Below are 12,712 nucleotides of genomic sequence, written 5' to 3'. Positions count from 1 at the left end.
TTGAAAGTGCACCGAATACTCGAAAATGGCGCCAAAGGCTCGTTCGGATCCTAACGGAATATTCTCCGGAATGGTCGTCTTCCTCGTTGATAACGGCGTTCAACGACGTCGTTTACAGGTTTCGCTTCCCTCTATCTTTTGCTTGTATATAGATAGTAAGGGTAAGGTAATTATTATTATTACATATATAATTTGATAATAATTTGTGTGTGTGTTTTGGGGTTGAAGATATGGCAGCAAAAACTAGTACAGTTGGGAGCAATCATAGAAGAAGAAAATTTGACCCGAAATGTCACTCATATATTCGCACTTAATTCGGACTCACTTGAACAAAAATTTGGCCCTAACTTATTACGCCGATTCAAAGGGGTTAGTATTACATCCAATTAATTAATTGTTTATATATCTATGTGTGTGTGTGTATTTTCATTTAGTTCAACCGTATTATATGTATTTTCTACTGAGGTTTATTGTTTTGACTGAGATTTTGAGTCCCAAAACTGCCAAACGGAACCACGCACATCCCTAATAGACGATCTTAGAAGAAAAACATTAAATTTTTGAATTTCCCCCAAGTCTTACAGGAGTACCAGATGCCTTTGGCATGGACAGATTCAGAATCTAAAATTATAACTTAGTATTGAAATTTACTAACCAAGATTATGGGTGATCGTGGAGTGAAAAACACTACTATTTCAATTAAGAAGTTTTAGAAAATAAGTTTAACACAACATAAAAATCTAGAATTTTGGGGTATTTGAAATTGATGCTCCAAGGTAATAGTAAGTTCTGGATCAAAAGGTATGGGTGTTTAAAGTTTTTGCATGTTTTCACGGGGTTGCTACTAAGCAACCTGTTCTATAATTGTGTTGACTTGTTGAATCTGTTTCAAACCAGTTGATGTCAGTTAGTTAGCTTTAGGTGTATTCAAGTTTCACTGGTTTTGTGATGCTATTTTTTTGTATGCTCCATGTCACAAGTAAATTTTAAATAAATACCAATCTTAACAATTCCTGTTAAACTATGTGCTGAATCTCGTGTTGCAGTTATTTCATGGCGGGTGCGATATGTTTGTTTCTTTTTGTGGTGACCGAGGTTGTAAATAACAGATATGTTTATGTTAATTTTTCAGGTCATTCTTCTTTATCAATGGTTAGAGGACAGTTTGAGGCTAGGAGAGAAAGTTAGCGATGAATCATACACAATCCAGTTGGATTCATGTCAAAATTCCCACAGTAACTCCTCTAAAGAGAACCCTGTTGAATCTGCTGATGTAAAAGAATCAAATGCAAGTCAGTTACACCCTTGTAAAAAGCTGAAGTCCTCACCCAAAAACTCAGAAGGTTCCTGCTCAGAAATAAAAGATAAGTCATTTAATGACTCAGTCGATGGTGCTTCACGCATTGTTTCTAGCTTTAAAGATAATTCAAACCTTGGGAGGTCTCCAAGCATTAGCCAAGTCAACCCTCCTGCTCAACAGAGCTCTGTAAGGCCTCTTGCTATGTTGATATATAATTATATTATGTGGACTTGCTTTTTTATAACTAGAATTTAGAAATGTCAAATGGGCAGGTTGCCGGTTGGGTATGGCTTGAAATGGGTCAGGGATTTTGTTCATGTTTTTGTGACTAATGATATCATGTCATAAGTTATATTATTTTAATATAATTTAAACCACATTGGGTGATTTTTCCCTCATTTGACCTGTTTGGCTAACCTTCTTGAGATTTACCATTAGACACTTGCGGTACCCAAGTTGGTTCATGTATAAATAAATAAAGTCGATACATCCTCCTGTAGTAAAAGTTAAGGCGTGTCTGCTGTTACGTGTTTCTTTCATCTTTTTTGTCTGGTTCTGTATGACTATGCCGTCGAGACAGCTCTTCACATTTGCTTATCTTTAGAGTACTGTAACTTCACATGCTTTATGTGTGTCACTCAGGTCAGTGCACCAGATGCTACCTTGCCATATCACCCTCCCGACTTAAATAGAAATATCACCGAAATATTCAGCAAGCTTATCAATATTTATAGAGGTAAACCCCCTTTTGCACTTTGCTCCTGTTTTATTCTCTTCATGCGCCTTACCAGTGTACATATTGCTTTGAGTTGATTGGAGACTTTTTTCCATGTGATCAAATTCTTTAGCTTTGGGTGAGGATCGACGGTCCTTCAGTTATTACAAGGCCATTCCAGTTATTGAAAGGTTGCCATTTAAAGTTGAAAGTGTGGATCAAGTCAAAGACTTGCCTGGTATCGGGAAATCAATGCAGGATCATGTAAGTGAAATATTGTCTAGAGATTGTATATTAGATTTTTCTTTTTCTTTTTTACTTGCTATCTTTAACATGCAGAGTTAGAGAGAAAAACCACCCAATTGCGTTTTTCATTTGTTTATTACTAATCAAAATCAATAATTTTGGAATATCATTGTGTTTTTCGAATTTATGTCTTACAAACACATCTTTTAGTCTATTGTATCTCTGGTTGGAGGTTCAAATATAGCTGGATTTACAACTTAAGTGTGAAATGAACATTTTTCTTCCGTGGGCTGCTTCTATTTCTCTTGTGCATTAACCGCTAGTGTCATTTCATTGGGCAGTGTTCCTAAAAGCTGTTATATTGACTAGGTAGTCTCATTGACCTTCTAGCACTTATGTGATGGCTAACTTTGTGAATTTTAGAAAAACCCAATTGCGGGGTTTCTATGAATATCTTTTATCATTCGTCTCCTGGCCTTTGCGATATTGTTCTGTATGAGGGACAAGCTGAGTCAATGTTATAGGGTTGTTAGCTAGTGAAGAGGTGCATGTTGCATAAACAGAATTCACCACCATGATGATGATACTATTCAGCATCATCATCACACTTCCGTAGACAAACACACTATTTTCTCTACGACTCTATCAATATGGGAAGTTACGTGAATTGGCTTTTTTTCTTTTTCTTAATAGGTTCCTAAGCATCCGTTGCAAAACCAATCAGTAACAGATTTAAGGGTGTTTCATGTACATTCTGCTTCCTTGGTTTTTGGCCTTTTTTTTTCTTTCTATTATTATGTCTTGTATGTGTAACATACTTTTGGCTCTCACTTTTCTTGACTACATGTATGTGGATATGTGGTATGCTACAAGCTCGAATTCTAGTTGGCATCTATTATGTTATCTCCTATGATCACAGCATCTTTGCATGTTTTGTAACTCGATTCGTGTGCCTACTTGACTCTTGTTTCGACCTAGTCATTGTGGCAGTATGTAGTATTATGTAACAGAAAAACATATGATCTGTTTTTCAGTAACATCTGATACTAAGAACAGGTATCCATCATACAGATCATGAATCTGTGTTGAGTAATAATCATGTATCTGTTAAAAACTAGAACACTTATAACCTAATCATATATCCATTTGATTGTCCCATAAGATCCTTCATCGGTATCCTTGCTATGTGTCTTTAATTCTACAGTCTTTTGTCAAAAGAACCTCTGTTTTGAATAAATTTTTCTTTATCATATTTACAGTGTATACTTTTCTTATGACAGTGCTGCCTTGTTATAGATACATGAGATTGTGACGACTGGGAAATTGTCCAAGTTGGAACACTTCGAGAGTGACGAAAAGGTGCTGAAAAGTTCTTTGATGCTTTTATTTCATGGCATTTTTGTGTCTTTACAGTCACATTTTTTCTGTTTGCATTTTATGAAGGTCTTCTGAGTTGTGATCTAAATTTTCGTAGTTACACCTTGTATAAAAGAACTCATTCTGAGGATAGTAGAAAAGAAAATATTGAATCCGAATAGTAAAGGGCCTTTGTTTAGCGGTATTGGGTGTGAGCCAGCAACCAAAAGATTGTGGCTTCATCTATCACTTGAGACAATTGGTGTTAATAATGTAGGTGGTTGTAGGTGTGTTAATCTTTGCCTTTCAATAGAAAAAAAAAGGCTAGTAGAGGTGACAAGATGGCTAGGTTGGGTAAAGGATCAAAACGGGATGGACTAAAACAAGTTGCTGCAATATGCGATGAATTAATCACAAAATTAACTTTTGTATTTTTTTAAAGTGAAATTTGTGAAATATAATTTCACAAACTGTATGATGCTAATAATATTAGAAATTTCCATGACTTTTGAGGCTATAAGCATTAAAATTACACTTTAGGTAACTTTCAATTTATGTCCTGTTTGACCAATCTGACCTCTTTTCTCTTTTAGGTATAGAATTTTGGATTTGGCCCATTGGATCTGTTAGCGATAATCCAGATGGACCCATTCACACTAAATTTGTCAAAGTTGTACCTCTATCAGCTTTATTGTATATAATACATATATGAAATGAAATTATGAACATAACTAGTCTCAGCATTCATATTGTATTGCAGTACACTATCATACAAATCCTAAAGTGGAACTATGATAACTAGTTTTTGTCTCTCCTATTATAGTTCCTAAGGATATTGCTAATTTAAATCTAGGTACGTACAATTAGCTTGTTTGGGGAAGTATGGGGCATTGGTCCAGCAACCGCATTGAAACTGTATGAAAAAGGACACAGGAGTCTGGATGATCTAAAAAGTGATGATACATTGACGACTTCACAACGATTGGGGTTGAAATATTTTGATGATATTAGAACAAGGATACCACGTAATGAGGTTTGGCTATTAAGGTGTCTATAACCCTGCATATTCAAAGTTTGTATTGGCGGGAAATTATGTTGGTTGGGTATTAGGTCAAAATGAAATGGCTAATAGCAGAAACACTTTTCATCCCCAATATTTACAATCTTTGATAAAACTAGTTACTGTTGGGTTTGAAGGCTTGCTGGCCATAAGGCCTGATCTATTAAGGAGGCCTGTTTAGGTTTCCTTGGGAACCAAGTTTCTAACCCTAGCTGTTCTCCTACATATATACCTCCTCATTGTAATTGTAATCTTATGGTTCAGAGCATAATAAAATAACCTAGTTGCAGCCGGTGGATTAGGCCCCCCACTGGGGCTGAACTACGTTAAAATCTTGTGTCGTTTATATATTTTCTGGTTGTTATCTTCTTGTTTAATTGCTTCCACTGTGCTATGGCTAAGGGCTGTTCCTAACAAGTGGTATCAGAGCTAAAGGTTCGATTAAGGGGCTGCTATCTTTGCCGATTAGGGTTTGGTTCGGCCTTCCCTTGTTCGCTGTTGAAACAGATCTGTTTGGCTGCTGAGACAGATCTGTTTGGCTGCTGTTTTTTGCGATTACGGAGCTCAGTTTTTGCTTCCCTTGTTCGCTGGTGTTTCATGCAGTCGCCACTTAGCCTTCTGCCATTCGGATCTGTGATGATTTGCAGCTGTTTGCTGCTAAAATCTGTTGTTCAGCCGCTATTTGCTGTTCTCGGCTGCTGTAATCTGCTGATTTTGCTGTTGGAACTGCTGTTGTTGCTGTTTTTTTTTCTTCCTGATTCGATATGTTTCTGGGTCTGGTTTGCAGCTGTTTTGCTGCTGTTCCGACTCTGTTTCACCATTGTTAACCGCCCGCTGCCGCTGCTGTTGCAGTTGTTGTTAGCCGCCGCCGATTGGAACTCTGTTAGGGTTTATGTTTTTTGGGGTTTTGGTGTTGATTGATCGATAGGAAGATGATAAAAGCACTGTTTTGGTTTTCTTGTTCGAGAAGGTATTGGCTAATGTTCTTGGTTACCACCATGACATTCTTGTTCGTCATTGATCAGAGGTTGAGGTATTATCTCGGTTCAGTTTATTGTTTGAGTTGTATCTCGAGTTATTCTGATTTACGATTAGGGTGTGGTTTTTGCGGGTGCTTGTTACCAAGTTTGTTGTTGTGATATTACCTTGATAGATTGGAAAAGAAAAAAAAATAAGTATCATTGTTTGAAGTTAGTCCATTGAAACAAGGTATTAGGTTGATTAGGGTTAAGCCTTTGTTCGACCGGGTATATATGGGTGTTTCAGAATGGATTGTATTTCTGTTGATGTTGTACTGGTTTTGAAGAAAATAGAGCTAGCTGGTTTGGAGTGATTTAGTTTTGAGTATTCCTGTTCCGTTGCTAGTGTCGACACGAGTGAAAAAAGTTAATCAAGTCATGGAACTAACGCTTGTCTTCTCTATAGTTGTTATTGATCGTTGCTGTTAACTGGTCTGAATATATGGATTAGTGGTTTGATTTTTGAGTAGATCTTTGTACTGGTATTGGGTGAAGGTTTTCGTTGGTTAAATACGAGTGAAGGATTGTCTCATGAAGTCTGGATTAACATGGGTTGGAATAACAGGGACAGTGGGAGCTGTGCATAGTTGACTTGTGGGGTTGAATGAGGTGCTCAGGGTTTTAGAGTCGCCCGAGGTTGATAAAATTCTGCTTATGAGAATGTGTCTGGGTTGATGCATTGGGACTCATTGGAAGCCGGTGAAAACTCTTGTTATGGATTTTGGTTTGCTTCATTTAAATGTACCTACTGTAATGAAGCACTAGTGAATCTGCTGTTTAGACTTTTGGAGTGTGCAGACTGCACTACCGGAAGAATTGAACCAACTTTCGGATAAAAGTTTTGGCTCGCAGATTCGAGAGTTATACGAGTCTGGTACGCGGTAGAGGACTCTGGGACTAATCTGTTCGAGCGTATTCGGAAGTTTGAACTTGGACAGTATTTTGTAACAGTGGGAGCACGAGGAGTGTGTTGACATATGTTGAAACCGACGTTGAGTTCTGAAGACCAGGGTTCCGAATGAAATCTCTCTTGTGATGCTACCGCTAGTGGAGAGTGTTGTTATTCCTCTGGAGTCTCTGGAGCTGGTATTTCAAATCAGTAGGAGCCGGTTGAGATTGAGGATGAGTCATTGGTGAATGGTGGACTTTGCCATGACTGAGTCGGCTGTGTTTGACTGTATTGGAGCGGTTTACAGCTTCAATGGGCCTTTCAGGTGACCGATGAAAAGGGCCACTGCAACTAGGTACACATAGAATGCATGGATTGAGGTTTGGTTTGTTCTTGGGAGTTGGACCTGTGAAGACTTCTGTTCCTATCTGTTTTTATTGAAATCTTAGCTTGTTCATGGAGAACGGAAGACTTTGGGAAACTGTTGTTTTGAAGTTTTAGTTTGTTATTGGAACGGGAGGCTTGAAGGATTTCTGTTATCCGAAGATTACTAGAGTTATAGTATGATCGAGATTTTGTTTGCTTGAATGGCGGGTTGAAGTTTTTCGCAAGGCCTTCAAGTGGGAGATTGTTGGGTTTGAAGGCTTGCTGGCCATAAGGCCTGATCTATTAAGGAGGCCTGTTTAGGTTCCCTTGGGAACCAAGTTTCTAACCCCAGATACCATAAAATAACCTAGTTGCAGCCGGTGGATTAGGCCCCCCACTGGGGCCGAACTACGTTAAATTCTTGTGTTGTTTATATATTTTCTGGTTGTTATCTTCTTGTTTAATTGATTCCACTGTGCTATGGCTAAGGGCTGTTCCTAACAATTACCTTGTGAAATAGAAAGGATCCTGGGTTCGAACTTGCCAAAGGCAAACTTGAGATAATCAAGGGATTATCAAGTGGTTGAAATTCACCTGACACTAGCCTGACAAGGGATTAGTAGGTACCAAATGGTACATGGGATCAAGGGGTTCGCATCCAATTACCCTTCTTTTTCTTTTAGAAGTGCAAAAAAATAAATAAATTGAAATTTAGAAAAATAAATAAATAAATTTAGGAGGTTTTATGCATAAAAAATGCATGTTGGGCAACTTTTGACTTATCCGGCCAATCTGCTTCTGAAGTATATTTTTTTAATCTGTATTTGACATCCATTAGAGATATAACATATCCCCAGTCGAACTATGTATAACTTAGTAGTATATATGTGCATTGCCTTTGTTAGAAGAAAGGTTAATGAACATTATGAATCTACTTGGTATTTTATATGCAGGTGCAAGAGATGGATCACTTGCTACAGAAAGCTGCACAAGATGTTTTACCTGGAGTAAGTATTCCTTCTAACTACGGTTAATTCTATTGGACTCTTGTAGTAGATATCTTAATTTTCTGGATATTGATATTTAGCACTTCACCATTTTAGTAACATTTTTCTTTAACTTAATGTACTAATATTTTAATATTAAGTTAATATTGGCTTACTGATATAGCTTTAGTTCTTACACCTAAAAAATTGACTTAGGATATGGAGAGTAAAGTTGTATTAAATGTATTCAGTTATATGGATCCCGATTCTTGAGGAAGAGAGAACACGTTTAAGGAAACCGACCATTATAATTAATAGTGTGTTAAAAGTCATACAGAAATAAGGCGATCAACACTTTAAGATTACTAGCCCATCACTAGTTATATGGATGTTTTCATTGTCATCATATTAGGTTTCATTGCTTAGATGAGGAAATTTACATTTACATCCTCCATTTTTGATGTGCTGTTTTTAGCCGGCCTTTTAAGTACAGATCACTATCAAATATAAATATAACAAGTTTTGAAGATGAGTGTTACAAGACATAAATGTCCTATGAGTTTTGTTTATCGACGCACCCCATAGGTTTTTCATCATTCTTTTTTGATGCTGTCTCTCACAATAATGTTATTGTTTTTCTTGATGTCTATTCTTTGTTTTCCTTGCGCATAAACATACAATGCAGGTAAGTGTTGTGTGTGGGGGATCATACAGACGTGGAAAGGCTACTTGTGGGGATCTGGATATTATAGTTACACATCCTGATGGAAAAAGGTGTTGTATCTAGAGTAATAATATGAATAGCTGTTTTCAGAATTTACATTTTATTTTGACTTAGTTGAGGTTAGTCATAGGAATGCAGCACTTAAATACGCATTGTACACGCTAGCAATTTATGATTTGGAAAATATATTTGAAATTCTAGTTCTGATGGTGATACAAAGTGTTTCTATATATAAGCATCAGAATCGTAAATAGTTTTTGAACACCAATGAAGATCCTTGTCTACTTAGCCAAATATTTGAATGGTATATTGTTTAAGCTAAACCATAATATATTTTTCGTCTACCTTTTTTTTTTATTATTTAAAATTTTACGGTAACGGACTAAGTAACTGAATAATCTTACAGTCATATAGGTTTTCTACCAAAGTATGTTAATCATTTGAAAGATATGAACTTTTTAAGAGAGGATCTGGTCTTCAGTATTCACAGTGAGCAGGTAACAATCATTGTCCCTTGATATCATTCAAATGTATAGCCTATGTGTTCTTCATCGAGCCATGTGTTTCATGGTTTGGAAATTTAGAATTAGAATAAGTAGTAGTATCCTTCTGTGATTTATGCTCAGGATACTGACTCTGGGATTGATACATACTTTGGTCTTTGCACATATCCTGGTCAGGAGCTTCGACATCGTATTGATTTGAAGGTACTGTCTTTTTTAATTTGCAGCCATGATTGGCTTAACTACTCAGTAGATGTGAATTATCGTATTAGTTATGGTTCAACTATTTATTTGTAAATTTGTAAGCGTTGTAGTTCCCTTTTTTGGTGATGGGTTATGTTACACACTTCTATTTTCTTATTGTTTAGGTATACCCAAAGGATATATATCCTTTTGGGCTAATACATTGGACGGGGAATGATGTGGTGAACAGAAGGTACGTTTACAATACATCTTGAATTGTTAAGTATGACTTTTGGGATAGTAGGCTGGCTTGAAAATGTTGACTATATTCACACTCTTACGATTACTGGAACCATATCACTACTACTGAGGTATATGCATATTATTCGTGGATGGCAAACGTGTGGAAATATTAAGGTTTAATTTTAGATGTGCGAAACAAATTAGTATACCTATCAGCCTATGGTAAATAGCAGGACAATCCAAAATAAAAGTTTCATTGTAGATTAGAGGGCCACGTCTGTTAGCCATACAAATGTTACTTTGGATGTGTGCTGTTTTGAAGTTCAGCATAAATGTACATCGACATGTATCTGCTTATTTTTTGTCATTTCTTGGGGAAAGTCCCTATTCATCACAAGTCATTGAAATTTCATTTTTCTTTTTGGAAAACATAATGCAGACTGAGAATACTTGCAGAATCCAAAGGGTTCCGACTGGATGACAATGGACTGTTCCCTGCAACTCATGGTTCCGGAGGAAAAAGGGTAATGTACTGGAAATTTTTTTTTTTTGTACTCTATCCTTTTGCTGTGCTGTTTAAATTGCCAATCTGTAGAGATGGAAACAAGGTTGGGTTTAGCTGCTGGTTCATGTCAAAACTAATATATTTTTGGTATGGGTTGAAGGCTTGAATAGATACTGTTTTTCAAATATCTAGTTTAGTGTGTTAAATAAAAAATGGATTGATGATCCATTATCGGCCCCTCACCAACCGGTCCCACGGCGGACGTGAGAGAAGGTAAATCACATAGCACTCTGGCTAAAGGGACATGGGGTAGGATTTGAATCCCTGACCTCCACGTTTTTGCTGCATGTTCCCCACCTCTTGGCTACCATCCCGAGTTCAATGTGTTAAATATGATTCACTTAAATTATAGTACGTCAAGATTAAAAAAAATCTAAATTGGTGAATATATATATTTAGGTTATTTCTCTGCAATAGGAGTACACTTTCTGTGACTTTCAACTCTTTCAGTCGATTGGACCTATTTCCTCTTTAGCTATCTGTTTAACCCAAAGATAAAGCATAATCCAAATCCACACAATAACGAATAAGTGGGTTAAAATTGCCACCTATACATGATAGCCGCACCTTGATGTCATGCAGGTCAGCGCCAGTACAAGCTTGAAGTTCAACTCTGAAAAGGAAGTGTTTGAATTTCTTGGATTTCCCTGGCTCGAACCACATGAACGGAATATTTGACTTGTGACAACCTGTTGCAAACTTACTGTTAATATTGTACGTAGGGGACTGTTTGTAAGTTAAGGTTGTTTTTTAAAGACAAACTTTGCAGGCCATAGGTTGTTTAGCTTAATCTCATACTTGGCGTTTTTGTTGTTTAATATATGTACCATAGGTTGTTTGAATGAGTAACTTCCTTGTTTTAACTATGATATTGAAAGATACAGAATGTGATTTGTTTTGGGTTTAGCTAAAAACCAATTACTTTTTTGAGATCACCTAGACGAACTCCATGTGACAGAGAATTTCTTTGTTGGGAACGAGCAGTTAGCCAAAATTGAGATCTTTTATTAGCTTATGCAATGCAAGTACTCAATTATGGAACTTGAAACAAAACTTGCGCTCTAGAATAAATATAAACTCCTGATTTAGTCTGTCATAGGCCTTCATGAAATCTACCTTGACTACCATGAACCTCCGATTATGTCTCTTAACAAAATACATTGTTTCATTTGCATCGAGTACCCCGTTAAGAATGTAGCTCCTTCACGAACCTCTTGTACAACGTCCAATTATTTAGATTTCACCCAAGCTAGCCTGAATCTATCTTAGACGCTTATGAAAAAGGCAAAGTCCCTGCTCACTCTGCATTTATCTGAGGCCAAGCGCTAAACCCGAAGCAACTATAGCATGTTGCCCTTCAGCAACAAGCTTCCCCATTAGGCCATGATTCCTCTAACCATTTCCATGAATGATTTTGCAATAATCTTGTAAAAACCCACCATAGTAATGGGCCTCAAATTTCAAGGTGCTATTTTTCTTGTCAGCCTGCCCAAATTGATTTTTTCTCGACCCTTTCAGAGCCCATTTCACATTCGCAAGTCTATCATATATTCCTATTTAATTAACTACCTTATCAACCCGCATAGTCAAAAATTATGTTATAACAAAATTGTTTAGACTACGGTAATGTAAAAGATCATATATAAATTATTAGAGTTTTGAAAATTTGATAAAAATATTTTTTGAAAATATATATAACATCATAAAAGGCAAAATAAGAATTTTAAATATATTTTAAGAATATCAAATGATGAAAAATTATGAAATCATATCATATATTGAAAAGAAAAAAGAATGAACACCTTTAGAAAAATTAAAATAAAGATCCTTCACTGCACACTTTAGATATCTGTTTCCATCCAATCAAAGACGGCGAAGCGCCTGTGCTAACTGATTCACTATATGTAATTAACTTGCTGAACGACCGAGTAAGAGATCGGCCGGATGTGGCACCATCTGACATCTGAGTCGTTGCAAAATGACTCAATGAGTAACTTTCACATCAACATTTAGCCAATTTCTTGCACGATTCGTTCAATTTTGCAAGTTAATGATGAGAATTATTTTCGCACAATAGAAAAAATACACAAGTTATATATATCTCCAAATATTTATAACTTACAAAAATGTATAGGTTGCAAACTAAGACTTTTGAAAATAGCTATTAGTTAGATTTCAAACACTTCACATAGAAGTAATTGTTATTCTTATTATATCGACTAATTAATATACATAACTCTTTTAGTTTTAATATTAAAATATATTATTAATATGAAAATCTAGCAACAGTATAGAAAATACAGGCTAACTCTTTTCTAAAATAAACTTTGGTGTCCCCATTTGTATTAATTTAAAGTTATCAGCTAACAAAAGAGAGTAAATTTATTTTTTAAGGCTCAATTAAACCTTAGTTAAAATTGCATTGCAAGTTTGTCGAATGAAGTGTTAATTCAAACTTTGCTTATTTTCTAAATATATACATAAATGATGGGTACAAATATTCAACACACCATTATAACTCCCTTAAATTAGATTAGAAAGGATTTGTTGAAGCCAC

At 36.1% G+C, this 12,712-nt stretch overlaps 1 protein-coding gene across 2 annotated transcripts; it reads left to right on the top strand.

Annotated features, from left to right (window-relative positions):
- On the top strand, positions 1-11,021 carry LOC122590595 (DNA polymerase lambda). 2 transcript variants are annotated; one of them, XM_043762785.1, is made up of 14 exons: positions 1-118; positions 229-369; positions 1,133-1,486; positions 1,943-2,036; positions 2,149-2,279; positions 3,558-3,620; positions 4,471-4,650; positions 7,905-7,958; positions 8,623-8,711; positions 9,068-9,158; positions 9,288-9,368; positions 9,533-9,600; positions 10,030-10,114; positions 10,738-11,021. In XM_043762785.1, the coding sequence occupies exons 1-14, from the start codon at positions 26-28 to the stop codon at positions 10,831-10,833; spliced, it is 1,620 nt and encodes a 539-aa protein (XP_043618720.1). In that variant the 5' UTR covers positions 1-25; the 3' UTR covers positions 10,834-11,021. The 2 variants fall into 2 exon arrangements, with proteins under 2 accessions (XP_043618720.1, XP_043618721.1); XM_043762786.1 differs by lacking the exon at positions 4,471-4,650.
- Positions 11,022-12,712: the final 1,691 nt, after the last annotated feature.

Source organism: Erigeron canadensis, chromosome 3 (genome assembly GCF_010389155.1).
Source record: "Erigeron canadensis isolate Cc75 chromosome 3, C_canadensis_v1, whole genome shotgun sequence".
Taxonomy (NCBI): domain Eukaryota; kingdom Viridiplantae; phylum Streptophyta; class Magnoliopsida; order Asterales; family Asteraceae; genus Erigeron; species Erigeron canadensis.
Note: the sequence above shows the minus strand (reverse complement) of the source record. Positions and strands in the feature narration are given on the sequence as shown.

Bases quoted from the DNA above. Each gene is read 5' to 3' on its own strand.
- LOC122590595 (XM_043762785.1), top strand. From the start codon at position 26: ATGGCGCCAAAGGCTCGTTCGGATCCTAACGGAATATTCTCCGGAATG. The intron at 4,651-7,904 runs GTTTGGCTATTA...TTTTATATGCAG, and splicing joins CAAGGATACCACGTAATGAG to GTGCAAGAGATGGATCACTT. The intron at 9,601-10,029 runs GTACGTTTACAA...AACATAATGCAG, and splicing joins AATGATGTGGTGAACAGAAG to ACTGAGAATACTTGCAGAAT.